The sequence below is a fragment of the Ursus maritimus genome, unplaced genomic scaffold (genome assembly GCF_017311325.1).
Source record: "Ursus maritimus isolate PB19 unplaced genomic scaffold, ASM1731132v1 scaffold_2, whole genome shotgun sequence".
NCBI classification, from domain to species: domain Eukaryota; kingdom Metazoa; phylum Chordata; class Mammalia; order Carnivora; family Ursidae; genus Ursus; species Ursus maritimus.
This window is the reverse complement of record NW_024424452.1, coordinates 72,464,230-72,492,041: the sequence shown is the minus strand read 5'-3', so window position 1 is coordinate 72,492,041 and position 27,812 is coordinate 72,464,230. Positions and strand designations below refer to the sequence as shown.

At 50.5% G+C, this 27,812-nt stretch overlaps 1 protein-coding gene and 1 long non-coding RNA gene across 6 annotated transcripts in view; one reads left to right on the top strand and one right to left on the bottom strand.

The window, feature by feature from the left end:
* The window catches only part of RCSD1 (RCSD domain containing 1), a 65,860-nt gene that overhangs the window by 21,896 nt on the left and 16,152 nt on the right, over positions 1 to 27,812 (bottom strand). Inside the window, exon 1 of one of the 3 annotated variants that reach the window (XM_040636164.1) lies at positions 5,615 to 6,269. The exons of 1 other annotated variant lie outside the window; for it this stretch is intronic. In XM_040636164.1, coding sequence (XP_040492098.1) covers positions 5,615 to 5,710 — 96 coding nt within the window. In that variant the 5' untranslated portion in view covers positions 5,711 to 6,269. Of the gene's footprint in view, positions 1 to 5,614; positions 6,270 to 27,812 lie in introns of those variants that run through there. One more of the 3 variants, XM_008695622.2, reaches the window with a different exon arrangement.
* LOC103667483 lies at positions 231 to 12,790 on the top strand. Of its 3 annotated transcripts, XR_005836350.1 has the most exons (4): positions 231 to 1,163; positions 1,811 to 1,926; positions 8,497 to 8,606; positions 10,021 to 12,790. It is a non-coding gene; the product is annotated as an uncharacterized LOC103667483 (long non-coding RNA). The 3 variants fall into 3 exon arrangements; XR_005836348.1 differs by lacking the exon at positions 1,811 to 1,926 and having other exon boundaries at positions 253 to 1,163; positions 10,021 to 12,789; XR_005836349.1 differs by lacking the exon at positions 231 to 1,163 and having other exon boundaries at positions 1,436 to 1,926.

The window sequence follows — 27,812 nt, the reverse complement described above, 5'->3', positions numbered from 1 at the left end:
GTTGCCATGTTGAGTAAATACAATTTGCATGCTGCCGACCATGCACATAGTGGAACCTTTGTGTACAGGCCTGAATCGGGCTCTACCTACCTCCCTGGCTCGGTCCCTGTTTCTCCATTCTCCTCTTTGGTCCAAGGTCTGAGTATCTGACACTGTCTGGGCCCTGGATTAGGGAAACAAGGCACCGAGAGAGGCCTTTCCATCTACAGCTTGCAAGGAGAAGCAATGAGAGGACCAGCCCGGGGGCTGAGGAACCCCTGCTCTTGGCTGAAACGAAGGTTCTCCTGCTCACCAAATATGGAGTATGTTTGCTTCTTTGCTCTTCTAGAATGACGATGGATCTTAACACAGCCCTTTAAGGGATTCACCCTCTTCCAACATGACCATACTTAAACTGTCACTTCAAAAGGATCAGCAGACGGCCTCTCTGGGATGCCACAACAGTTCCAGAGTTTTCCTTTACACTCCTACCTCATCCCTGACTCTTCTCTTCACCCAACATCCAGCCATTACCATCCTGGGATGATGCAAATGGCACTGGCCCGGGAACCAGGAAGGCCCATTTGACCTGCCCACACTCTCAGAGCACCTGCTATGTGGAATCACTATCCTTACGGCACTTGGTACACTTGCTGTGACTCTCACAACACCTCTTCCAGAAGAAGAAACCACCCGAGTTGCTGAGTAACTTGCTATTCAAGTCAGGAAGCGCCAGCACCAGACTTAACCTACATACCAAAGCTCCAGCTCTTTCCAGACCAACATGCTGAGTACCTCTAGACCTTTCCTGGAAGGGTTCTCTTACTCGGTCATTAATATATTCTGTCATCAATAAACACCTGCTGTTCTAGGCCCTGGGTGTAACAGTAAACAAGACAGAGTCCTTACCCTGAAGCAGTTGCTCTCCAGGAAGGGACACAAACGACAAACATATACGCAGCTAAACAAGATGACTCGTTAAATGCCAAGGAAGAGCTAAAATAGGCCATTTTATCTCTGGGGGTGCGAGAAGACATTTATGAAGAGGGGTCATCTGAGTTAAATCCCGGCTGGGGAAAAGATGGGAAGGAAAACTCTCCTGAGCAGAAAACAGACGTAAACAAAGGCTGAGGGCCAGAGTGACAAGCACGACAGAGACACGGTGTGTCCATGAGACGAGGGAGGTAAGCCTGAGAGGCAGCCTGGGGGCCACACTGGGGGAAGCAATTTGTACTTTATTCTGAGGACACAGAACGCCATTCGGAGGGTTTCAAGGAGGGCCGTGAGCCGGGTCACACACAAGAGGCCTTCTGGAGGCCGGATGGGAGTGGAAGCGGAGAGGCCGGGAGAGAGCTTCTGCAGACGGTCTGCTGGGCGCTAGCGGTGGGGTAGCCAGGCTCGCGGCAGGCAGGGGTCAGAGGGGGGATCTGGGGGCAGGACAGTGCAGAATTACTGATGCACTGGGTCTGGGGAACAAGGGAAAGGAGCGGCCAAGGACGACTCCTGAAGTCTGACTGGGACAATGGGATACAGGGGTATTTTTTCCTGGGTTGGGGAGAGAAATGTGAGTAAGGGTAGACAGGGGACGAACAGCTCTTTCTTGGTCGTGAACGTTTGAAACGTTTGCATCCATCCAAGTGGAGAAGCAGTAGAGGGAGCCAAAAGTAACCAAGTCTGGAGCTCAGAGGAGGCGTCCGGGCTGGACACAAAACTCGGAAAGCCACTCGTTAGAGCTGGGATTCGCAGGCACGGGACTAGATAAAATCAGAAGGTGCACGGAATAGGGAAAAGAAGAGTCCACAGACTGAACTCTGGGCCGTGTCCTTATTAGCACCGAGCTGGCTTTCGCTCACAAAGGAGAGGCCGCCGGCCTGGCTGACGTTTGCCTGCAGACCGCAGACGGGATGAGTCGGGACCAGAAGAGTTCTGGGGCTCAGGTGACAGAGGGTAAGAAATCCTGGGATGTCACTGGACTGAAAAAACGTTGCGTCCATCCCCCGTGCTGTTGAGTCCCTTCTTGACCATTTCTTGAGCTCCTACAGACATCGCAGCAGGCATGGGGATACCCGTGGTGGCCCTTACGGGGTAAATGGCCTTTTTTTGGAGGAAGTGGCATTGGAGAGGTGGAGGAGGGGAAGAACGGCCATAAGGTGAGGCAGAGGAATAGAAACGGTATGTGGGAACGCTGCTCAAATATTTCATGTCAGCCCAAAAAAGTCCCCAATATCCCCTACCTGCCCATTTGTAGGGATCTGAAAATAGCAGGTCCTTGGGCTCTGAGATTCTCTCCCGGGGAAACCCAGGTAGGGGACTGTGCTCACATGAAGGTCTCACAGACCCCTGCCCCGGGGAGTGCATCCCTCCTGAGGACCTTTAAGGGCTTCCCACTTCCTCCCAGGATGTGGCTGAAACCCAGCAGGGTGGACAGAGTTTAGCAGCCCTGGGTCAGGGGGACACACTACTGATGTGTTAGTGGTCAGTAGTAGCCCACAGCCTTCGAAACAGTGTAGCCCACAGCCTCAGGTGCGTGGCAGGGCATCCAGGCAGGGTCAGCAGGGCTCATGGTGGTGACACGGGCTGGGTTAGGGCCCAGGTGTGTTCCCGGGTCACAGCAGGGACAACAGAGAAGACAACAGAGAAGTGGTACAGCGCTGGTCATCCCGAGTGCCATGACAGTGATAGGACCTTATAAATGTCATTTGGGAGATAAGATAAGTTAAATTTCTCTATCAAACCCATTACCTATTGGACAAGCACAAGCAAAACACATTTACTTTGAGTCTGGTAGAGCTGGGGGTGCAAAGGGCCAATTTGATAGAAGTGGAAAGAACAACGAATTCAGAGTCAAATCTGGGTTCTCATCTTGGCTTTCAAGCGTACTGGTCGTGGGTCTTGCTGACCCCAATTTCCTCATTTGTAAACAGAATTCCAACCCAATATGCAACACGTGCCCTGTTTCCTGGAGGCTGTGCCATCATTCTCCCATAGACACCAGGAAGTGGCTAGAATCCCCAGAGTCCCCACAAGATTTAGAATTAGCCCTGTCAATCCCTGGAGGAGTGCACAGCTGACGATGTCTCAGGCTCTAGGTGGGGCAGTAGAGCGCAAAGCTCAGGCTTGGAGCCAGACTGCCTGGGTTCAAATCCTGGCTCTGCATTTACTAGTTCTGTGGCTTTGGACAAGTTACCTAGCTTTTTTGTGCCTCAGTTTCTTTTTTTTAAAGATTTTATTTATTTATTTGAGAGAGAGAAAGAGAGAGCGAGCAAGGGCATGAGTGTGGGGGAGGGGCACAGGGAGAGGGAGGAGCGGTTTCCCTGCTGAGCAGGGAGCCGGATGCGGATGCGGGGCTCGATCTCAGGACCCTGGGATCATGACCTGAGCCAAAGGCAGACGCTTAACCAACCAGCCTCCCAGGCACCCCTTTTAGTACACATGTTGCTGAAGTGAGCACTGTGCCTCAGTTTCTACCTGTGAAATTCGGATGATGATGGTAGCACCCATGATATATGGTCATTGGAGGGATTTAAGGAGTTCATGCATGTAAAATGCTTAGAACAGGGCATGGCATGAATCGTTAGCTGTTACTAAATGCTGGCTATTTAGTGGCTCCCCTGAATATGCCAAGGGGTGTCCAGGGTCTCTTCTAGTCTACTCTTGCTCTCCCATTCCCTTTGGGTCACTGAAGCCTCAGGGGGAGCCCGGGCTGGCTAAGATGTGCTCCCTGCTGTTTCCTGCCATCTGTAGCACAGGAGTGGGGCCATCTTGACTCAGCCATTTTAGTTGCCTATCTTATTACCAAGGCAGACTCTCAACAGACACTCCATCACTGAGTGTTGAAACCATCACTGGGAAACTGATGTGCCCAGTAATGAGCGATCGGAACAGTACACAACGCTAAGTTTAATTTTACGCTTCTTAGGGTCACGACATAGGTCATGAATACATACACATCCCAACTGTCCAAAGCTCTGTGTCAAATCAAAACAGGTGGATCAAATATCAAGTCCATGGCCACTCACTGATGAATGGATAAGCAACTGGGGCATACCCATGTACTGGACTCTTACTTGGCCATGAGAAGGAATGAGTATTGATCACGCTACAATGTGGATGAACCTTGAAGACATGATGCTTGCTCAGTGAAAGAAAAGCCAGTCCCAGAAGACCACACATTGCATGATTCCACTCATACGAAATGTCCAAAATAAGCAAAACTAAGGAGGCAGAGAGTAGGTTCCTGGTAGTAATAGATGACTCTGTCATAGATTACTACAGAGTGGTGGTTGTGCAGGGCTGGAGGGGATGGGAAGACAAGGAGGTGGGCTGAGTGCTAAGGCGTATGGGGTATCTTTTTTGGTGAATGTTATAAAATTGGCCATAATGATGGTTGCACAGTTCTGTGAATATACTAAAAAACATCGAATTTTACCCTTTAAATGGAAGAATTGTATGGGATGTAAATTCTCTCTCGACAGAGCTTGTTGGCTTGGGGGTGAGAGAGGCCCGTGGAGAGAAGCCAGCTCTGTTTCTATGTTCCTGACTTCCCTTCCTTGTGCTCAGCACCCTCCACCCACAGCTCCGGCTTCCCCAGGCTCCCAGCATGCCTTGCAGCTGCAGCCCATCTAGGAGGCTCTTCCAACTTGCTGCTGGAGGGGCTGATTATGCAATCAGGTGCCTTATAGGTTTGCGACGAGGACAGAACGAGCTGGATGTCAGGCACCCAGTGAGGGCCTGACGCTTAGGTGGCACTCAATTCACGGTCGTTCGCTTCTTTACTCAGTGAATATTTACTGAGCACCTTTCCTGTGCCCAGCACTGACTAAGTGTGGGGATATAAAGTTGAAAGTTCATGGACCTGGAGCTCAAGGAGCTGCTAGTTTAGCTGAAAGACAGAATAATACAATTACCATACTGCCGAAAGACCGTGGCTGTAACGGGACTGTATGTCCCTGCAGTGGAAGCTTAGGAGAAGGGGCACTTAGGTCGTGTGAGTAAATCAGGGAAAACTTCACGGAGGAAGTGATGCTTAAGCAACCTTGAAGGGTAAATAAGAGCTTGGCAGGAGGGACGGAGGGAGTGGGGGGGAAGGGGGAGGAGGTCATATCAGGCACAGGGGATGGACAGGCAGGTGCAAAGTGTCAAAGCGTGGAAAAATGACTATGTCTTTGGGAAATGTTAATTGGTTCAACATGGTCTAAGTGGAAAGGGAATGAAAGAGAGGTAGAGAGATAGAAAGATGTGGCTTGTCCAGGGGGGAGGCATAGCCAAGTTTTAATTCAGGCTCTAGCACTTACGTCTTAGCTGTCTGGGTGACCTCGCGCAAACCTTGATGTCTCTGAGTCTCGATTTCATTACCTGTACAATCAGGTTGGTAATCCCTGTCTCACTGTGTTGTGATGAGGAGGACAGGAGGTGACAGTGGCCCTCAAAGCCAACACCTGCTGTGACCGTCCTCCGTGCTAGACCCACACCTCCCGGGACGTGCTCAAGAAAGCCGCGGTGCTGCAGCCGTGCTCGGGAATGTGGACCTTATTCCCCAGGCGGGGGTGAGCTAATACCACATCGTGATGGGGGAGCTGTAAGATTTGCCGTATAAGAGGAACCCTCTGGAGGCAGGGGGTACGATGGCACGTACTTCCACCCATTCTGCAGCCCTCGGGCGATGAGAAGGTTCTGCCGCTGCTCTTCGAAGGCGGTGCTGTTGAAACAGAAAGTGTGTTTCCATCGTCATCTTCCTTCTCCTCTCCTCCTCTTCTTCTCCTGCTCCTGATCATGACTATTGCTTGTTACCACCTCATGCAGGGAGCGCTGGGAGGCTGGCTGGCGAGGACACTATGCAGGTCCTGGGCATGGTCTTGGATCTGCCCCTGTTGTTGTGTGACTTTGGTCAACTCACGTGGGCTCTTGAAGCTTCGGCCTCCTCATCTGTACAGTGAGGATAATGCCTGCCTCACCCTCCTCACGGGGTGGTTGCAAGGCTCTACGGACGTGATGGTGAACGCACACTGGGTGAGGGGAGACAGAGAGGGCCACGATGGGTACTGCCTGCACCCCAGAGTTTATGGGCTACTGGGGAACGTATTTCAAGTGTGATAGATCTGCATGGTAGGCAGAATAGTGGCCCCCAAAGATGTCCGCATCCGAATCCCTGGGACCTGTGAGTGTGGCATGTTCTGTGACAAAGGGGAACGAAGGTAACAGATGGAATTAGGGTGCTAATCCGCTGCCCTTAAAATAGGGAGATTGTCCTGAATGAGCTGGGCGGTCCCAGTGCAGTCAGGAGGCTTCCTATGTGGCAGAGGAGAGTGGCGGGGACTGAGCTTCCGAGCGAGTGAGGCTGTGGGGAGGGCCCAACCCATCCCCGCTGGCCCTGAAGGTGGAGGGGCCGCAGCCAAGACAGGCAGGCAGCCTCAGAGCTGGAAACAGAAAGGAAGCAATTTCTCCCCCTAGAGTCTCCAGAAGAAACACAGCCCTGCCAACAGCTTGATTTTAGTGCAATGAGACCCATTTCACACTTGTGACCCGCAGACCTGCAAGGTGACAGACTGCTACTGTTTAAGCTACAGTTGGCTACATTGGCCATGGCCGTGGGGAAGGACCACGGCGAGCCGGCCAGGGCTTGCTGAGCACCCGCTCACCGTGCTCTCTGAGCTGTGGGCACCCTGCTCTCACTGGAACCCACATTTGGTGGAGGGACCAGTAGTGAACAAATGAGCAAGTGAATGCAGAGTATGGGAGTGGTGCTAATGCCCTGAGTGGTCTGCCAGAGAGAGGGGGTGCTGGGGACGCCTTCTGTGCGTGTGGTCACAGGACACCTCCCTGAGGAGGAGGAGAAGGGGGAAGAGGTGACACTGAGTTGAGGATGCTGTGATTGGAGAAGGCCAGGGTGAAGAGCACAGGCTGGGCACCACCCTGACCAGAGGCATCGGGAAGGCTTCCAGGAGGAAGCACCAACCTGGCCAAGCTTGAGGGATGAGCATAGCTGGTCCCTCTCCCACCAAGGGAGCAGTGTGTGTGAAGGCAGTGAGGCCTCTTAGAAAGCACAAGAGGTCCCCAAGCCTGGTGCAGGGCTTGAGGTGTGAGGGATGAGGAGGCTGGAGGGAAAACAGTGGCCAGACTGGGAAGGGCCCTCTCAGCGGGGACCCTGTTCTATGGGCCTTGCAAAGTCATCAGAGGGTTTTAAGCAAAACCACGGGATTTATTTTGATGTTCCCTCTGGCTGAGAAATAGATGGACTGGGAACAGGGGCCCAGTTTGGAAGCTGTTGCCATTGTGATAAAAGGCGGACAGTGAGGACACGGGCAGCCCCTGCCGCCCGCAGAGGTGGTCCTGAGAGACGCTTTCACGGGGCCAGGCCTCTTGCTGAGTCTGGATGTGCCAAGGGAGACAGGGGGTGCATTTGGGAAGAGCAAACGTGGAGGAACAGGAAGGGGGCTGAGACCCTGAGAAAGGTCGAGGGCCGACAACTTCCTGGGGCAGTGGCCAGGGTGAAAGAAAGTCTGGTGACAGGGGCCGCAGGGTCTTGAAGGTCAGGAGTCCGCAGACACGGGTTTGCAGTTGTTCGGTGGCTGGCGTCATGAGGACCCTCCTGCCACCCTGCAGCCTCTAGCAGAGGCTAGCTGGCAGGTGCTTTCTAAAGGGGTAGGGCGGGAACTGGAAGTGTCTACAGCCCACGTTTGTGGGTAAAGGAAGAGCCTCGAGAGGCAGAGTTGGTGGACTCAGCCACCCAGAAGATGTACATGAGTCCCCACCACACGGCCGAGACTCCAGGGGCTCACGGGTGAACGGACTGGTGGGAGCTTAGGTCTGCTGGCCTTGTAGGACAGTGAGCATGAGGACTTTGCAGAGAAGAGAACAGGACTCAATGGTGACCATGAGCAAGACATCGCTTGGGAATTCGTGGCTGTCTTAAGTAAGGATGGCTTTAGAGCCATCGGGCTGGGGCCCACATTCTGCTGATCTCAGGAGTCTGCTGGACTAAGGGGATGCTGGCCTGCACTGGGAAGGGACCATGGGGACAGGACTCAAAAGCAAGTTAGGAGAAAGGATTACAAACCAGGATGGGGGACTGACCAGGTGGCACGGGGAGGAGCCAGAATCCTGTCCAGGTCGCTGGCTCTGGCTGCCGGTGCACAGGGGTGCCCTTTCCAGAGAGGGGAGCCCGGGGACGAGGGGAGCAGGACTGTGAGAGGCAGGGCTGGCCCTGGGAGGGGAGGGCACCCAGGAGGGGCAGGGGACAGCCCCCCGGCCCAAGTGCCTGCCAGGGATTTCTGGAGGCAGAGGGACCTGGGTTTGAGACTTGGCTCCTGCTACAAGGTGACGGTGAGCGAAGGTTGTAAAGAGATGGAGAAGGGGCTGGGGTGAGGACGTGGCCTCCAGGCTGGGCTCTCCAGGCCACTGTCACCTCGCCCCCCGCTCCTCCCACAGTGGGATGGAGGAGCAGATCAACCCCAGCCTTGTCCATCAGGCGGCCTCTGAACCGCGGAGCTTCTTGTCATTTTTGTTCTTTCTTTGTAGGGCAAAGCGGGGAAGTGTGATGGAAGTGACTGCATGGCCTGTAGGGGTGATTTAGGGGGCTTTCCCCCTCTGAGGCTAGCAAATCAACCTGTTATCCTTGGCTCTTCAAAGTAAGTTCACAAACGGCCTGTCCCGTGCTCCTCTCACGCTGCTTAGTCCCATAGTAAAGCTGATTTCACTGAGAGCCCCTCGAAGACTGAGGGGTGGGGTGGACGCCAGGGAGCCGCCTGGGGTAGCTGCGGCCACCTGAGCCACCGCGTGAGTACCCCCGCGGGAGCCATTTCTGCTTCCCGAGTGGGAGTGACAAGCAGTCAGAGTGTGTCCTGGGGTCTGGGACATTTGTCCTTCGGGCCGCAGTGGAAAGCCGAGACATACCTTCTAAGATTAGAACAAGTCACCCAAGGACCCGGGCCTGCGTCCCAGTCAGCTGCGGCCTCTCCTGTTACAGCAGCCCGCCTGGCCTCCCCTCCTCCCTCCCAGTCTCAAGCTGGACTCCCCGCAGGGAGCCCCTCTGGACGCTCTGTGGCTTGGGTCACCATGGGCAGGCCGCACTGCTGGGCCCTCTGCTCCCTCCTGTTGTTTCACCACATCTAGGACTCATTCGTTCATCCATCCATCCATCCATCCATCCATCCATCCATCCATCCATTCTTCCTGCGCTGGGATATAACAACGAACCAGAGGACCCTGGTCCTTTCCTCATGGAAGTTAGTGAGGGAGCCATGCATTCAACAACCATCCTTAGTTTTACGCCCAGCGTATTGTTCATCAGGGCAGAAAATGATACAAAGGGAAAGGAGCGGGGGGAGTAAGTAGAAGGGATGCAAGCAAGGTGTGTGTGGAAGGGAGGGGAGGGAGTAGCCAAGAGCATTCTGAGTGGAGATGATAAAAAAGCCAAGGAACCAGAACAGGTGTTTGAGGAAATGAAAGGAGGTTGGAGCTCAGAGAGCTGAGCCAATGCCCACAGTCTGCAAGGTTGCCTCCTTCTGCTGTAATCTCTGGGCTCAGGGACCATATATTATTCATGTTCCTACCCCCACCCACTGCCTGGCCCATAGTAAGTGCTCAGTAAATACCAGTAAAGGAATGAATGAAGAAATGAAGGGCACGGCAGGATTGGCCAACAGCACTGGGCTGACACTGTGCAAGCTTGTTAAATATAGATCAGGACCTTGAAGTGAAAATGGAAACAAGAGTGTCAGCCAGGGTAGACTCTGGGCGTACCACACTTGAATATTTTCATTAAGGCTCATTGACTCACCCAGGGTCACTGGAATAGTAACCAGAGGGCAGAGAATGAGATCTTCCTTGCTGGATCTAATACTTAGCAATCTGAGCCCCGGTCTTTACCTGGAGCTAGGCAAGGCATCATAATTTCAGGTTCCCATCCCTGGGTATCCGTCGTCTCCAGTTTTAATAACCTTAATTTATCCTAAAACATGACACACCTAAAATGTACTTAAAATGCGTCTATTTCTGTATCCCGAGTGGTTGAATCTTTGTGTTGGCTGTTGATATTTTCAGACACATTTCACCAAGGGGCAAACTGAGGCAAAAGGAGGCATGAGTCCCCTGTCAAAGTAGAGGGATATCTGCCCCAGTGGATCTGAAATCCACAGCCCTGGTCTGGGCTCTGCAGCTGTCCTCCACGCCTTTGCTGCTGGGCCGCTCTACGCAGAAGTCCCCAGTCTCGGGTGCCTCAAAGTCGCGCCGTGCATGGGCCAGGCTCTACCTGCCCTAGGAGCCTACTCAGCTGGGATGGGGCCAAAGGGGTCTTGAAGCTGTTATGTAATGATCGCTCCTATCTCCTCTTGCCACATCCATCAAAGAAGAGAAAAGAAGACTGCCAAGTTGAGTGCAGTGGCTTCGCTTGAAAGGTCTGTTGGGTTTTATAGAGCAAAACTGTGGCCTCCCTGGCGTGAAAAGGGGAGACTGGAAGGGTAGAGAGTCTGGCCTTCAGCCTGCAGAGGCTTGTCGATGGCCAGACCTCTCTTTTACCTCTGCCCTTTGCTCTAGCTGCTCCCTTTGGGCCTGGGGCTGATTCACAGTGGGAGGGTCCCCTCCAGGTGCCACCTGAGAGCACTCCAGGACAGCAGTCCTACCTGAGTCCACACCTGCATGCAGGGATTGCGGGGCTGCTCAGGTCCCCGCTGTACCCAGCACTGTCGACACTGAGTGACCTATCCACGCCTGCTACCATTGCTCACATGTCTCTCTTTAGAAACTGGTTTTTGATTAGTAATAGTAACCTTTTGCCATGTATTTTCTCCACAGTAATAAAGCAGCTCATCTGCTGAATCTTTATCATGCCAGGGGCTGTGTCAAGATCACCTCTTCCAATTCTCACGACATCCCTGGGACATGGGTTTTGCAATCACCTCCAATTTGCTGGTAAGAACACAGAGAGCTCAAGTCATTGGCCCAATACTGCACAGCTCCTCATGGCAGGCTTAGCATGCACGCGCAGATGCTCTATGAAAGCCTGTGTTCCTAACCATGATACCAATCTGCCTCCAGCAGAAGAGCATTTGGGAATTCACATTTTGGGATTAAAAAGTACTCATCAGGGGCACCTGGGTAGCACAGTCGTTAAGCGTCTGCCTTTGGCTCAGGGCATGATCCCGAGTGTTCTGGGATCTAGCCCCACATCAGGCTCCTCCGCTGGGAGCCTGCTTCTTCCTCTCCCACTCTCCCTGCTTGTGTTCCCTCTCTCGCTGGCTGTCTATCTCTGTGAAATAAATAAATAAATAATCTTAAAAAAAAAGTACTCATCAAATTCGGTAATAATAAGACAGACAACCCAGTAAAACAAATGGGCAAAGGATTTGAACAGACACTTCAGCAGAAAAGATATATGAGTGGCTAATAAGCTTATTAGTGATTAAGTAAATGCAAATTAGAACTGCAAAGAGACACGACTACACACCCACACGACGGCTAAGATGCAATCAACTGACGATACCAAATGTTGGGGAGGCTACGGAGCAACTGGAACGCTCATACCATTGGTGAGGATGCTAAATGGGACAGCCACTTAGAAAAATACTTTGGGAGCTTCTCATCAAGTTAAATGTACACTAACTGAACAGCCCAACAATCCCACTCTTAGGTATTCGCCCAAGAGAAATGAAAACATATGTCCACATAAAAACTCGTATGCAAATATTTAGAGCGGTTTCATTATTAATGGCCCAGATCTAGAAACAACCCAAATGTCCATCAACTGGTGAGTGGGTAAACAAACATATTGTGTGTTGTATCACAGAATACTACTCAGCCAAAAGGAATGAACCAGTGATACGCACAACATGGATGAATCTCGAAAGCAGCATGCCAAGTGAAAGAAGTCAGACACAAAACACTGCCAGTATGATTCCATTTACATAGTATTTTTAAAAGGCAAAACTCTAATGACCGAGAGCAGATCACTGATTGCCTGGGACCAGGGGTAGGGATAGAGGATTGACCGCAAAGGGTACAAGGGAACTTTGGAGGTGATGGAAATGCTCTACCCCTCTATTGTGATCTCTATCTTGTGGTGGTAGTTACATGACTGTAGACGGTTGTCAACACATCAAATCGTACACTTAAAATAGGTGAATTTTACTGTGTATAAATTTTACCTTATGAATGTCATAAAGCAAACAAGAATGGTGAAGAAAGCACAGAATTCAAAGCCTGACAAGCCCAGGGTTTTTACCAGCACGGGTGGGGAAATCTCAGGCAATTGACTTCCTGCTTAGAGTCTCATCTGTAAAATGTGGAGAATAACAGCCCCTATGGGGTCCTGGGGATGCTAAGAGCTGGTGTTTGATCAGACAGTTTGGGTTCAGATCCAAACCCTGCCTCTTACTAGAAGTGTGATCTTAGGCAGGGCACTTAACTTTGCTGAGGCTCAGTTTCCCCGCTTGTAAAATAAGGCTTATCTCATCTGACTACATTATATTATTTGGATTATAGAGCCCAGAGGAGGTAATGCACATAATTCCTGGCACGTGATAAGCTTTCCCTCACATTGTTGTCACCTAAGGCACTGCCTGCCACACGGTAGGTGGGAGTTGCAACGCAGACTCGCTTGCACTCCTTACAGGGACGCCAGGCTGCTGCCAGTTGGTGTTGAAGAATTGCAAGGGCTGGGAAGGGATCTGCTGCTGCCAAGTCATTTTCATTCTCATCCTGCAGAACAAGTTGGCAGACCAGGTGGGTTGGCACTGCATCTTAGTGTCAGGGGAATTTACAAACGGGAATGTTCTGAATCGCGCAAAACAGCAGACAGGCTAACTCAAGTGTGATTCTGGACTCCAGCCACAAACAGCCTAACTCACAGCAGGGCCAATCCTGTGCTGGGGTCGTGTGGATGTCCCCGGGATGTGGAGGGGCGTAATGGGGGCAGGACCAGCCACCAGAGGGAAGCTTGCTTCAGGCTTCTGTAGGTGGGGAAGGGTCTTGCCTTTCACCCAGGACCCTGCATCATGAAGGGGCCATAAAAGGAAAGCCCCATAGCCAGAGCGGGAGGGTTGTGCCTGCCCCTGCAGGTCCAAGTCTGACCAGGACAGTGTCTCAAATGGGAGCAAATGCTGTTTGGGGCTACCATGGGGGAATGGCTTGGGCCGCTCTCTGGGGAACATGCTTGGGTCCAGACGGTGCAGGGAGTGGGAAGAAGGGGTTAAGTTTCTGGGAGGACATGCTCTGTCCTGCAGAAGGGAAGATCCAGATGAGTTATTTCAAGAGCTGAGCAGCCTGGGGGTGGGGAGGCCACTGATCCAGCAGCCAGGGGAGCTGTGTGAACTCTCCACCCCTCCCTGCCCTTTGGTTCCTCATTTGTGAAATGAGGGGCTCGCTAAGGCCCCTTGAGCTAGCTCGCTCTTTATTTTCCACGTTCACACCACTATGAAGAACACCGGGAACACTCAGGTTCTCTTTCTTGTGTAGATAGCAATGTTGGTAAGCAGCCTAACTAAGTTTGGGCAGAACCATAGCCAACTGCCAGAAAGCTCAGGAATCCCAAGGAAATGCATGGTACACCTTGCACAGCTTTACATACGGCTCTTCTCCTCTTCCCGAGGAAGAGTCCAAGAGGGGGACCCTCTCCCACTCTCAATCCAGGAATCAAATGTGTAATTCGGTATAATCCCTACATTCCAATTTAACAAGCCAGGGTCAGTGAGTCTTTGGGCAAGAAGAGTCTCAGAACAGCAAGGCGGCATGGCTCAAACAGCCGAGGAAGGGTTTAGCACTTAAAGAGAAAGTGGGTGAAAACCCAGGAACAAAGAACAACCCACACACTGGATACCGGGGTACAAGGCTGGGAGAGTCACAACAGTAAAGGGGGAGTCATTGCACACAGAGGGCTAGGTTCCTCCCTATGCTGCCGCCCAGCCGGGCAGAGAATAACCCTCACTCTGGTTTTCTTTTACAGTGTATGTATTAGGGAGGTGATACAAAGAAGTGAGGACAGCTTTGGTTTTCTTTCCTTCACGCCCCTTAGCATGTTATCTGCCTGCTGTCTGCCACACAAAGGGACAGGCTCAGTGCCTGGGCCAGATCGAGAGCATCGCAGGTCTGAAGCAGGAAGGCCTGAGGCAGGATCCGGGGCTGTAAGAATGAATGGGCCCGCAGGGGAGCCCTGGGGGCGATGCGGATCCACTGCATGGGACGGAGGAGGGCTCTCCCTTTCCACAAGGGGCTCCAAGGTTCTGAGCAGAAGGGTCCTTCCAGTGGTGAGCGCACGAATATATGGATCCCAGCCCAAGAAGCAAATACAGAGCTCAAGACACAAATAAACCAACCCCCTCCTGCCATCCTCTCCTCGGCATCTGTTCCGCCCCCACCGCCTGCACACAAGAAGGCTCTCTGTAGACACCAGCCAATCTGCTCATCACCTAGATATCTGGGCAGATGACTCATAGGATGATTTGGTTTTTCTTATTGACAACGGAGCTGTGGCATCCCAGGCAATACTTAACCCCCTCATTCCAGCACACCCACATGCACCTGCTCACTGACTGCAGGGAGCCCGGGATGGCTGTTGCTACGGCTTTTCCAGGAGAGATGGCTCCTCTCTCAGGGGCTTCCAGGCCCCTTCACACGCAGAGATCTGGGAATGCCACGGGACCTCCTTAAGGCCCATAGAAGGCAGAGAGGAAATGGTGCTCAATTCCATCTCAGGGTCAGCATGGTGCTGGTAATGACGTCAGACAGACCCAGCCAGCCTGCTGGCCAAGCACCGGCTGGTGAGAAGCAACGTGAGGGCTGAGAGTCCCAAGGAGAGTCTAGTCCCAGATCTGCTCCTCTCGGCAGGGACCTGTCTCCCCTAGATTTCATTCCCTCCTCTGTAAAATGAGGAGCCTTACTACCTAGGGTCATCATGAAGATTAAATAAAATGTGTGTGGGAAGCGTCTTCTAGGCCAATAGTTACTGTTCCTGATTTCCACTGATTTTACTTCATATTGCCAAGAACTGGCCCTTGTTGGGGTTAGAGCGTGCTTGGTAGTCAAGACATTTAAGTTAAGCAGGGACTTTTCTGTAGGTTCATCATTGCAGGTATTTTAAAGCCAAGCAAGATTTAAGAAGATTCAATATCTGCCCCCAGGAGTCATGGCTAAACCTTATTTTAGTGAAGGCTAGAGAAAGTTCCTGAAAAATAAAAAGCAACCAGATGGCCAACAGACACATGAAAAGATGCTTGACATGACTCATCATCAAGGAAATGCAAGTTAAAACTATAATGAGGTATCACCTCACACCTGTCAGAATGGCTAAAACAAAAAACACAAGAAACAACAAATGTTGGCGAGGATGTGGAGAAAAAGGAACCCGCCTGCATTGTTGGTGGGAACGCAAACTGGTGCAGCTGCTGTGGAAAACAGTACGGAGGTTCCTCAAGAAATTAAAAACAGGGGCGCCTGGGTGGCACAGTGGTTAAGCGTCTGCCTTCGGCTCAGGGCGTGATCCCGGCGTTGTGGGATCGAGCCCCACATCAGGCTCCTCCGCTAGGAGCCTGCTTCTTCCTCTCCCACTCCCCCTGCTTGTGTTCCCTCTCTCGCTGGCTGTCTCTATCTCTGTCGAATAAATAAATAAAATCTTTAAAAAAAAAGAGATTAAAAATAGAATTGCCATGTGATCCAGTAATTTCACTACTGGGTATTTACCCAAAGAAAACGAAAACACTAATTTGAAAGGACAGGCACCCCTATGTTTATAGCAGCATTATTTACAACAGCCAAATATAGAAACAATGCAAGTGTCCATCTATAGATGAATGGATAAAGAAGATGTGGTATGTATATATAATGGACTATTACTCAGCCTTAAAAAAGAATGCTATCTTGCCATTTGCAGCAACATGGATGGATCTAGAGAGTATTACACTAATTGAAATAAGTCAGACAGGAAGACAAATACCATATGATTTCACTCATATGTGGACTTTAAGAAACAAAACAAATGAACAAAGAAAAAAAGAGATGAACAAAAACACAGACTCTTAAGAGATGAACAAAAACACAGACTCTTAACTATAGGGAACAAACTGGTGGTCACCAGAGGGGAGGGTGGGGGATGGGTGAAACAGGTGATGGGGATTAAGAGTCCAGCCTATTGTGATGACTACTGAGTAATGTATAGAATTGTTACATCATGATATTGTACACCTGAAATGAATATAACACTGTATAGTAACTCTATTGGAAATTGAAATTAAAAAAAAGCAATCAATCAACAAATTTTGGCAGGGGGGGGTGGTTGGTTACAAAGAAATTCAGTCGTGGTCCCTGCTGAGTCCAGCTGGGGAAATCTGAAACAAAAGCAGAGTAAATAAGGAGAGAGTTAAGAAGATGACGGCACAGAAGTTGTATCCCTGGGGGGCATGACAAAGGGCACGAGGAGTAACACAGGCTGTACGTGTCACTGCGTCCGAGTTCCCAGGAAGAAGCGATGGCGGGGTCGGGATACGGGGCTAAGACGGAATCAGAAGTTGGTAAGAGATAGCGCTCTGGAGACCCAAGTTTTGAAGCATATCCCCACCCTGCTCCTTATGTGACCGTGGGCAGGTGACTGACCCTCTTTCAATTTCAGGGGCCTCATGCGGAAAGTGAGGATAGCAACATTGACATCACAGGCTTGCCTAAGAATCAAGTGAGATCTCGGGGACAGGGCTTAGCACACAGTCTGGCAAAGAAAAGTGCTCGAGAAATGCAGGCTATCAGTAAACAGGAAGCCAAAGTAGTGAGAATTTATCCTGAAGGGTTAAATCTGGCAGGGAGTTGAAAGAAAAACATTTGTCCAGAGCTCTTACAATGCAAACCCCGCTGCAAAGAGGCACTCGGGCAGCCCCTACGGTGGGGCAGACATCCTTTTGGAGACAAAGTTGGATGTTCAGGGAAGGGTGGGCCACCCAGCTCAGGCAGCAGGAAGGGCTCCTGTGACCTCAGAAGCCCTGGAGCGAGGGCATGGAGAGTTCAGGGACATTCCACTTCTATCCTGGCAGAAAGAAGGACAAAATATAGAAAAGAGCTGGGAAAAGGGAAGGAAAAATCCCATTTAAGGAGCAAATGGGGGAGAGGGCTGTGAGGGGCAGGAAGAGAAGACAGAGGCTAAGAGCTGGAGATAGAAAAATTCCAGGCTGGTATCAGTGATAGGATCTAGCCAGAGAATAGACACGTGGCCTGAGGGGAGCCTGGCATAACAGTGCCCAGCATGCTTTGCTAAATTCCCACGCCTGGCTCTGGGGTGCGTGACATTTTGAAGGCGCTGAGATTAGTTAGCTGAAGCATAGGATATAACGGCAGAGTACGGGATAAAAGAGTGTTAACATGAAATACTTCCCTTTTTTAACCAAGAGAAAACTCCTAGAAGCTATTAAAAAAAAAAGTCCCTCTAACTACTAAAAAAAGTAAAAAAAATCATGGAAAAAATACTATAAAGGAAGTAAAGAGAAAACAACAGATTGGAAAAAGTGTTTGTAACACAGATGAAGAGGAGATGGGGTCTGTTGTGTACAATGCTCTCACAAAATGACAAGAACAATGTCTCTATAAATCAGCGGCTCATAGAAAAAAGCAGACCCCAAAAGTCCAAGAAACATAGAAGACGCTGGAATTGGTAAGTTGTCAGAGAACTAGAAATTAAATGAACACTGAGACTTCTCTTTATGCTTATCAGACAGGCAGAGAGGGTGGGGAGGCAGGAGGGAAGAGAGAGAAGTAGCTATTACTATTTGGGAAGTGGGAAAAAGGAACCATCACACATTACTGGAGGGATTGTGAGGTGTTACAGCCCTTTGGCAATGTTATCTGGCAACACTTATTAAATGAGATTACACAAACCTTGCAACTCGGTCCTGTGCTCCTGAGAATCTACTCCATAAACAGAGAAGGCCCAGTATATAAGGACGTGGAGGCTGATTACAGCACTGATTATAGCAGCAAAACACTGGGAACACAGCAAATACCCAGAAAGAGGGAAATGGTTTATAGTCCATTCCCGTAGCGGGTTATTATGAAACCATTAAAAAGAATGCATTAGAGCACTCCAAACTCCCATGACAAATTGTACAGTGAGAACAGTGAGATGCACGAAGCCTGTCCAATATGGCCCCAGTCTGATGAAGCAACAACTCAACAAGCCACCGCCATATTGTGTGTATGTGTGTATCTACGTGAGTGTGTTTGTATAATGCATATACAACCGTTTACACAGTTAGAGAACATGAAGTGCCCTACAGAAAGGGTTATAGGAAATTTCTGGAGGCTGGGGTGTGGGGAGGGAAGCTGATTTGGAGGAGGCAAATCAAAAGAAAAACAGTGCCTATGAAAACCCAGCAGTGTTGCTATGATTTCCGTTACGTCAAATTGTGCATGTGTAGTTGAATGAGTAAACTAGAACTGATCTATAGGGTGGCCTATGATTGCTTTGTTTTGTTTTATTTTGTTTCATTTTCTCTCTTTTTAAAAGATTTTATTCATTTATTTGAGAGGAAGAGAACGTGAGCGGGGAGAGAGGCAAAGGGAGAGGGAGAGAACCTCAAGCAGACTCCACACTGAGCCTGGAGCCTGATGTGGGCTCAGTCTCATGACCATGACATCATGGCCTGAGCCAAAATCAAGAGTTGATACTTAACCAAGTGAACCACTCAGGCTCCCCACCCATTATTATTTTCAAAGGAAAGAAAGGAAGTTGCCAAGACTTATAATAAGATTAACATAAAGAAAAATGTTTAAAATACTGAAATGAGAGTTTTAAACGCTACTCCCCAAATCTTTTGGGAAGATATGGTTTGAGCAGGGGAACAAATACCTGAAAACAACCCTGGGGTGAGTTGTCAATCTTCGCAAAAAATCAAAACTAGGGCCTGAGTGTCAGGGGACAGGACACGTATGCCCAGAGGGGAGGAGAAGAGGTGAAGTCAGTAATTCCATAAAGATATTGTGTCGTTATCACAATTCTGGACTTGAGGTTATGTTACAAAGTTGCAGTGATCATCACGGTATGGTACTGGCACAAAAACAGACACACAGATCAATGGAACAGAATATAAAACCCAGGAATAAGCCCACCCATCAACTAGTCTTGGACAAAGCAGGAAAGAATACTCCAATGGGAAAAGGACAGTCTCTTCGATCTATGGTGTTGGGAAAACTGGACAGCTCCATGCGAAAGAATGAAACCAGACCACTTTCTCACACCGTACACAAAAATAAACTCAAACTGGATTAAAGACGTAAATGTGAGACCTGAAACCAAAAAATCCTAGAAGAGAACACAGGCAATAAGGTCTCTGACACTAGCCAGAACAACAGTTTTCTAGGTATGTCTCCTGAGGCAAGGGAAATAAAAGCAAAAATAAACTACTGGAAGTACATCAAGAGAAAAAGCTTCAGCCCAGTGAAGGAGACAATCAATAAAACTAAAAGGCAACCTATGGAATGGGAGAAGATATTTGCAAATGACATGTCCGATAAAGGCTCAGTATCCCAAATACATCAAAAACTGATACAATTCAACACCCCAACCCCAAATAATCCAATTAAAAATGAGCAGAAGACATGAACAGACATTTTTCCAAAGAAGACATGCAGATGGCCAGCAGACACACCAAAAGAAGATCAATATCATCCATCATCAGGGAAACGCAAATCAAAACTACAATGAGTTATGACCACACACCTGTCAGCATGGCTAAAATAAAAACACAAGAAACAACAGGTGTTGGTGAGGGTGTGGAGAAAGGGGAACCCTCTTGCACTGCTGCTGGGAATGCAAACTGGTGCAGCCACTGTGGAAAACAGCATGGAGCTTCCTTGAAAAGTTAAAAATAGAACTAACGTACGATCCAGCAATCGCACTACTAGGTATTTACCCAAAGGGTACACAAATACTAAATCAAAGGGATACATGCACCCCGATGTTTATAGCAGCATTATTTACGATAGCCAGGATATGGAGGCAGCCCAAGTGTCCGCTGATAGACGAATGAATGAAGAAGATGGGGTATATACACGATGGAATATTATTCAGCCATAAAAAGAATGAAATCTTGCCATTTGCAACAACATGGATGGAACGAGAGAATATAATACTATGTAAACTAAATCAGTCAGAGGAAGACAAATACCACATGATTTCACTCGCATGTGGAATTTAAGAAACAAAACAAGCAAAGGGGAATAAGAGAGAGAGAGAGAGAGAGAAACCAAGAAACAGACTCTTAACTATAGAGAATAAACTGATGGTTACGAGAGGGGAGGTGGGTGGAGGGATGTGTTAAGGAGGTGATGGGATTAAGGAGTGCACTTTTGATGAGTCCCGGGTGATGCATGGAACAGCTGAATCGCTATATTGTACACCTAAGCATTATATAACATTGTATGTTAACTATATTGGAATTAAAATAAAATGAAAAAAGATATTGTGTCACTAAGTTTAAACATATGCTCTTTGAAGCTGTTTTTAGGTTTAGTAAAATCTAGGCCAATTTACCCCATTTGCAGGAGCCCCAAATACATTTTTTTTTTAAGATTTTTTTTTTTTTTTTAATTCAACAGAGATAGAGAACAGCCAGCGAGAGAGGGAACACAAGCAGGGGGAGTGGGAGAGGAAGAAGCAGGCTCATAGCGGAGGAGCCCGATGTGGGGCTCGATCCCATAACGCCGGGATCACGCCCTGAGCCGAAGGCAGACGCTTAACCGCTGTGCCACCCAGGCGCCCCCCAAATACATTTTTAAACACTGTTGCTTTGTTATTACATACTGCTGTCCGCTCAAGGAGATGAACAGTCTGAAGCCAAAGTGCCCCCTTCCATCTTAGCACATACTCAGAAAAAACAGATCATAAGACAAGAGAAAGGAGAAATAGGTGATTTCCTTTAGGCCCCACACCCTGATTTTCTACAGATCTCGGACAACTCAGCCTAGAGACATTTCCATCCTTGGTGATAAAGAGACTATGTCCCCAGGGAAGTCATGTATTTATCAGAAGGAACACAAGCAGGGGGAGCGGGAGAGGGAGAAGCAGGCTTCCCGTGGAGCAGGGAGCCGGAGGCGGGGCTCAACCCTAGGACCCTGAGATCATGACCTGGGCCGAAGGCAGATGCTGAACGACTGAGCCACCCAGGCGTGCGCTCTGAAGTCTCTTCGTACTCTAGATATCAGTGATGGCAATTCTGATCAGGAGCTGCCATTCTGGGGACGCAGCCAGCCACCTGGGGGCCGACACCTCCTTCAGAGTCAGCGGGAACGTTCCCGTGGGCGAGACCTGTTCTGATCCTAAGTGCACCTCTGCGCCCCCCATCATCTAGGGTGGGTGCTGCAAACTCCAGTGCCCTCAGAGGCCCGGCAGGCAACGCACAGGAGTGGGGTGGGGAATGGGAGAAGCCCCTGCTTCGCAGGGGAAAAAACGTGTCTGCCTGTAACGTGTGATCCAGGAGTATGCAACTTCTGATTTATGGGAACAATGTTTTATCCTCTTCGACCTGTTTTCCTGGATAATCCCCAGGAGGTATTTTGGGGCTTATTATGTGAATTTATTTACTTGTAATTATTTTAGGGACATCCCTGATTCGTTGCTCTTAATATTAAATAATATCACAGGCATTATGACGTCCTCATCGAATTCTAAGGAGGGTCAGAGAGAACTGCCGACAGGATGGGGGAGGGACCCGGGTGAGACTTCTGTTCCTGCCCCTCAGCACGACCAGACGGCTTCCCCATCCTGAGCGTTCGTCTCCTGTTCAGTACAATGGACCAGGAATACCCAACTCCCAGAGCAGCGGTGAAGGTTTTAAAAGAGAAGCTATGGAATAAAAGTACTCCATACATATTTGTCCCGTTCCTTGTAAAAGACAGATGTGAGGGGGCGCCTGGGTGGCTCAGTCGTTAAGCGTCTGCCTTCGGCTCAGGGCGTGATCCTGGAGTTCTGGGATCGAGCCCCACGTCAGGCTCTTCCACTGGGAGCCTGCTTCTTCCTCTCCCGCTCCTCCTGCCTTGTGTTCCCTCTCTCACTGGCTGTCTCTCTCTCTGTCAAATGAATAAATAAAATCTTTAAAAAAAAAAAAAAAGACAGATGTGAGGCCCCATAAATTCATGTATATGGTGAAATAGATAAATCAAGAGACATTAGGTTGCTTTACTGGTGGTCTCTTCGCTTTATGGAAAGGATTTCCCGTCACCAAAAGGCTTCTCCGGTATGTGAAAGACATGATGTTTTCCCCAAAGTGCTAGTTCATGCATCACTTTTTTGGGGTAAAATAAACAAGCATCCTGCCTTTTCAGTGGCTGTCCCACAAAGCTATCATACTTGGTTGGAGGCGAGAGACCTGTCCCACAAACGAGAAGTAAAGAATGATTCTACTGGCCTGCTCGGCAACCTCGTCATGAGGCCACATCAGCTAGGGACGCAAAACCTGGGGTGCTTCTGGAGACCAGAGACTCCCTCCTCTCCAGTCTCCCCACGGACACTTCTCACGGGGGGCTCTTCGGGGCGAGCCCCCTCGCACCACAGGTGAATGATGGAAAACACACGCAGGTATGGAGGGGCCATGTCTTCACCTCACCTCGCCCAGAGGGGACTTGGGGTGGTACACGCAGGTCACAGCAGGGAGACTTTTTGGAAATCTCAGGAACAGAGCTGATTATGTCACGAGCTCTGCTCTTTCTGACAGCGAGACCATAGGAAACACCTGTAGACAGCAGGAAACTGGAGGAATTTAAAATATCTGCCTCGTCCCTCAAAAATAAAAGAGGAAAGTAAAATAGCCTCTTTTCTTCACAGGGAAAACAAACACGGCAATCTCTGGTTTGAGCCATTTCCTCTGTGTAAAGCACCTCCCACCCGTGGACCACCCTTCCCAGGCCGAGATGGGCCTGGCCCATAGGCTTCGACAGCCCAAGACATCCGGATGCTTGACGTGGTTGTCAGAGAAGGGCCTGAGCACGTTCCAAGTCACCAAGCTTGAGATGTCTTTTGCAGGAGTGGGGCACTGAGGAAGCTGAGCTCATTTCCTTGGGGAGAGGTGTAGCCTCCAGCTAGCTTTGGAAACAAGGGGCCCCTGAGCTCTTCCTCCGCGGTTCTCCTCACCCCTGGGAGTCGGTCTCTGGGAGCCAGGAAGATCAACGACAACGGGCCCATTCGGAGAGGATGGGATCGCTGCGTCCGCTTGACCAGGCGGAGTGCAGGAGCAGACTTGGTGGAATTAGGAAACATCAAATTCTGCTCTCTGTCCCCTGCCTTCCCACATCCACTAGGTCACCAAGCCTAGTTACTGTCTTCTATTTAATCTGTATTTCTGGTCTGGCCTCTTCATTCCCACAGTGGTCACTGCACCTGAGGTCCCCCATCACCACTCCGTGGATTGTGGAGAGAGATTATGGCCACCTGATTTCTCCGTCTCTGCTCTTCTCCCTCCTGTCCATTCTCCCCTCTGTTGCCCAAACAATCGGTTTAATATCTGTCTGATCATGTCTTTGCTTGGCTTACGTACTCTATAGTCCCTACTCTATGATCAAATCATCTCAGTATAGAATATAAGGCCCCTGTCCATCCCTCCTTCCTTCAAGATCACACCCTCTCAATAATAACAGCCAATACTTCTGGAGCATTTACCACGGGCCAGGAATAATGCCCAGTGTTCAGCAAAGATGATCTCATTCGGTCAGTCCCCAGCCGGCCAGCCAGACGTTATGATCATCAGGCGGTGAATGGCAGAATGGGAGCTTAGAGAGGCTACGTGACTTGCTCAAGATGACAAAGGTGTCGTGGAGCTGGGACCCCGGCCCTGGCAGGCCGACTCCACACTCTACCCTTCCCACCATGGGCTCCCACAATGCCCCCAGCACACTAGCCATTTCCGTGCCTCTGTGTCTTTGCACATTCTGTTCCTCTACCGCAAGAGCCTTCATCCTTATTCCCTCCACCTGGAGAGCTCTTCTTGGTCCAAGACCCAGATTCTCACTTCCTTCAAGAAGCCTTCGAGGCCCTCTCCCCTAGCTCTTCCCTGGCTACAATGAACTGTCTGTCCCTCTCACTGCTGTGACCCCCCTTGAAGGCATGTACCATAGACTTTGCTTGGACTTTTCCCCATTCCTAGCAGAGTGGCTCATTCACAGTAGGTGTGCAACAAATATTTATTGGTTTGAAGACATCAGCCACTGGATAAAGACTGAGGTTCTGGTTTCTGGATCAAGTCTCCGGACCTCGGGGTCTCTATCTGTTAGAGGAAGTCAATAGCTCCTCTCCTGTACCTCCAACGGGGCTAAGGTCTGTGTTTTAGAAACTCTCCCACATGACTCTAACATGCATCCAGGGTTGAGAACCATTGCTCGGTCTGAAGACGATGTAGTGACGGCGAGGCTGCCAGGGGAGAAGCTCGCTAAGGGAGGTCCCACAATGTGTTCACACACGTGAAATCTCTGCAAAATAAGCACCCAGAGGGCACCGGGGCAGATAAGCTTCCAAAACCAAGGGAGAAAATACTGACCCAAAGTTATCATTTGGGAGGACACAGAACGTTGATGGTGAATACTAAAACGCAAATTAACTTTAAGGTAACACGGCACGGCCCCTAGACTGGCAACATATGTCATAATGATAAGAAGCCAGAGTTGCCTGGATTATGGGGGAAATTGTTTCTTTAAAAAATACTGTTAGCATTACATCTTGATTAATTCTGCCCTCTCTTGAGACAATGGTTTGGCACCGTGTAACAAGAGCTTGAAAGCGCTCTATTTTTAGGGCAGATGTTAAGGAAATAAAGAAGAAAAACGCGGTTCTATACAAAATTATCTATAGCACTGCTAGTCAAATAAAGGTGAAAAATTAGAAACCATCTGAATATTACACTCGAGAGAACAGTCAGAGTAAAGCGTAGAGCATAAAGGCAATGAAACACTACGCTCCCACTAACAATGACAAGTACTCAACGCTCCTATCACAGAGACGCGTATGGAACAAAAAGAAACCAAGGGCTGGAGAAATTCAGTGTTTTGTATGCAATGATGAGACTCACAGAAACACATAAATAAAAATTGACAAAGACAAGGGGTGCCTGGGTGGCTCAGTCAGTTAAGTGTCCGACTCTTGATTTAGGCTTGGGTCATGGTCTCAGGGTGGTAGGATCGAGCCCCGCGTCGGGCTTCGCATTCAGGGGGAGTCTGCTTGAGATTCTCTCTCTCCCTCTCCCTCTGCCCCTTCCCTGCTCGCACTAAATAAATAAATAAACAAATAAATAAAATCTTTTTTAAAAAATTGACAAAGCCGAGAAGTGAATTTGGAAGGATGGGCAAAAAAAATGTAATGTTCATCAGCTTTGAAGTCGTTCACATTTTTAGAGCGCGTGTGTCCCCAGTTGGGGCAGCAACTGGTCAGTGTCCCTGTACGGAGGCACAGGCCTGGTTCCAGGCTGACAACTGTTCCTATCCTTACCTAGGCCTCCTGACTGAAAATACACTCCCTTATCTGGCCATGGTGAGGTTTCAACTTTAAAGGGGCCCCGTTCCCTTTAAACTCAAGCCCTTTCCGGTGCAGATGATAAGAAGGGAATCAGTGGCTCAGGAGGAGGGGAGAGGGGACAGAGCTGGGAGCCAGGGTGGGGGACTCTCCTCCCAGGACCTGGAAACAGGGCGCTGCTGACTGTCTGTGAGAGGAAACATGTGGGGCCCACCCCCAGATAAGAGTGGAGGTGGGGAGGAGAGCAGCCCCTTCAGGAACGGCTGGGGAGAGCTCTGCCTCGTCCTGACGGTCCCCGGCGCCCTGAAGACAGAGGGCAGATAGGCAGTGGGTTGGTCCAAGCCGGCCACGGTCCTGCCATGCCTCACCCTCCGTCCCGGTCGCATAGACATGGCCTCCCAAGTGGAATAGTGATGGGAGTAAGAGCCCCGTGGTACCAAAACTACCCACAGGGTGCCGGGGAGGAGCGGTGACGCCCCAGACAGAGGGACCAGCACGAGCCAGGGCCTACAAGCCAGGAAGCCGTGACAATTTTCCCGAGGGGCTGGGAAATGCCACGGCGGCAGCCCACAGCTCTGCACTCTGCGTGGGCAGGAGAGGGGACCAGAAGGAGGCGGCGGAAGCTGGGCCTGGGCGAGGGGAGCGTGAGGAGAGCCCGGCAGGGGCACTGCCAGCTCAGGGCGCCCTGCTGCCCTCTTTCTAGGCTACGGCCCAGGCCCAGGCATGACAGGAGGCACACAAGGAGGCAGGCATGCAGTGCAAGGTGGGCCCTGGGCCACCGCTCTTGTGTTGACAGGCCTCGTAGTTCCACTTCTGCCTGGTGGCTGGGGCTGGGAGCCGTGACCTCCCCGGCAACCTGTCCAGTCTCACCCGCGGCTGGAAGTGAGGCTCCGGGTCTGGGGGTGTTTTTGTGGGCCGAATGGTGTCCCCCAGATTCATATGTTGATGTCCTGACCCTCAGGACCTCAGAAGGAGACTCTTCAGAGATAGTCTTCAAAGAGAGAATTAAGTTAGAAGAGGTCCCCAGGGTGGGTCCTCAGCCAACGTGCCTGGTGTCCATGCAAGAGAAGGACATTAGGACACGCCTTTGGAGAGGGAAGACCCCGTGAAGATACAGGAGAAGACGTCCATCCTAGAGCCAAGAGGAGAGGCCTCAGAAGAAAGCAGCATTGCTGACACGCGGACCTTGGACTTCTGGCCTCCAGAGCCGTGAGGAGGTGCTTCTGTTGAGCGAGCCGCTGTCTGCGGCACTTTGTATGGCAGCCCTGCCAGCTAACACACATTGAACCTGGCCTGTGGCTCTGCCCCAACGTCCCCCTCACGCCAGCAGACTGCGTGTGCTTTTGCTCACACGTGGGATCAGGACCAAAGTGCCTCGCATCCAGACTGCCCAACTTCACACAAGCAGGGACGTTGGCTGGGCGGGCATCGTGACCTTCCCTGCTCCCTGCTCTGTTGTTGATTGGGACCTTTGTTTCTAAAACTCAAAACGCATCACCGGACAGAAGTGGGGTCCCTAGAGCTCCTGAACTTCGCCCTTGACTGTGGCTAGAAGGGAGCTCCTGGTGGGGCCCTGGGGGCATCAGGTCAGAGACTTGCAAACACTAGAGAGGCAGGAAGTCCTGCCAGCCCCCTGCTGGTCTCCTCGCTGTGGCTTCAAACCTGGCTCCTGCCTCCTAGCGGAGTGATCTGGGCTGGGCCGGACCTGGCCTTTCATGCTCCGAGCTTCAAAGGCAAACCACAAGAAGAGGAGGAAGCAGAGACCCAAGCAGAGGTGCACACCCTGTGGCCTCCCCACCCTCCCCCTTTGCTCCCCTCCCTCTCTTTCCCTCTCTCAGGCTCCAGGGCGCCTGCCTCTCTTTGAGGGACCAAGTTATTTCTAGATGTTTCCCTGCATTTTCCAAAGCGCAGAGGTGACAGTGCTCTGTGGTGTCCTTTGTACCTTCTCCAAGGCCTTGGCTACGAACGCATTGTCTCATTTAATCCTCCCAAGAAACCAGGCAGGGACGGAATTATCATCCCAGTGAGGACCCCAAATCTTGTGCCGTTAATCCAAGATCCCACAGCGACTCAGTCATGGAATTTAGTCCAGAGCCTGGAACTCTGGCACCACCGTGGCTAGCTTCTTCCAGTGAGACTGTAGCACTCACTTGGCTCTCCTCCAGCACATGGGGCTCCTTCACAGACCACCGGAGGCACAGAAGAGCTGCCTTCCTTATGCTCATGAGAGACCCAGCCCTTCCTTTATATGCTGTGGCCGCACCTGGGCATCCCCATGAGAGCACAGGTCCCTGGAACAAGGCTGTTCCCACCCTTAGTGCTCAGCGAGGCCTGTAGGGAGAAAGTTCTTGGCCCTGGGAGGAAGGGTCCCCCT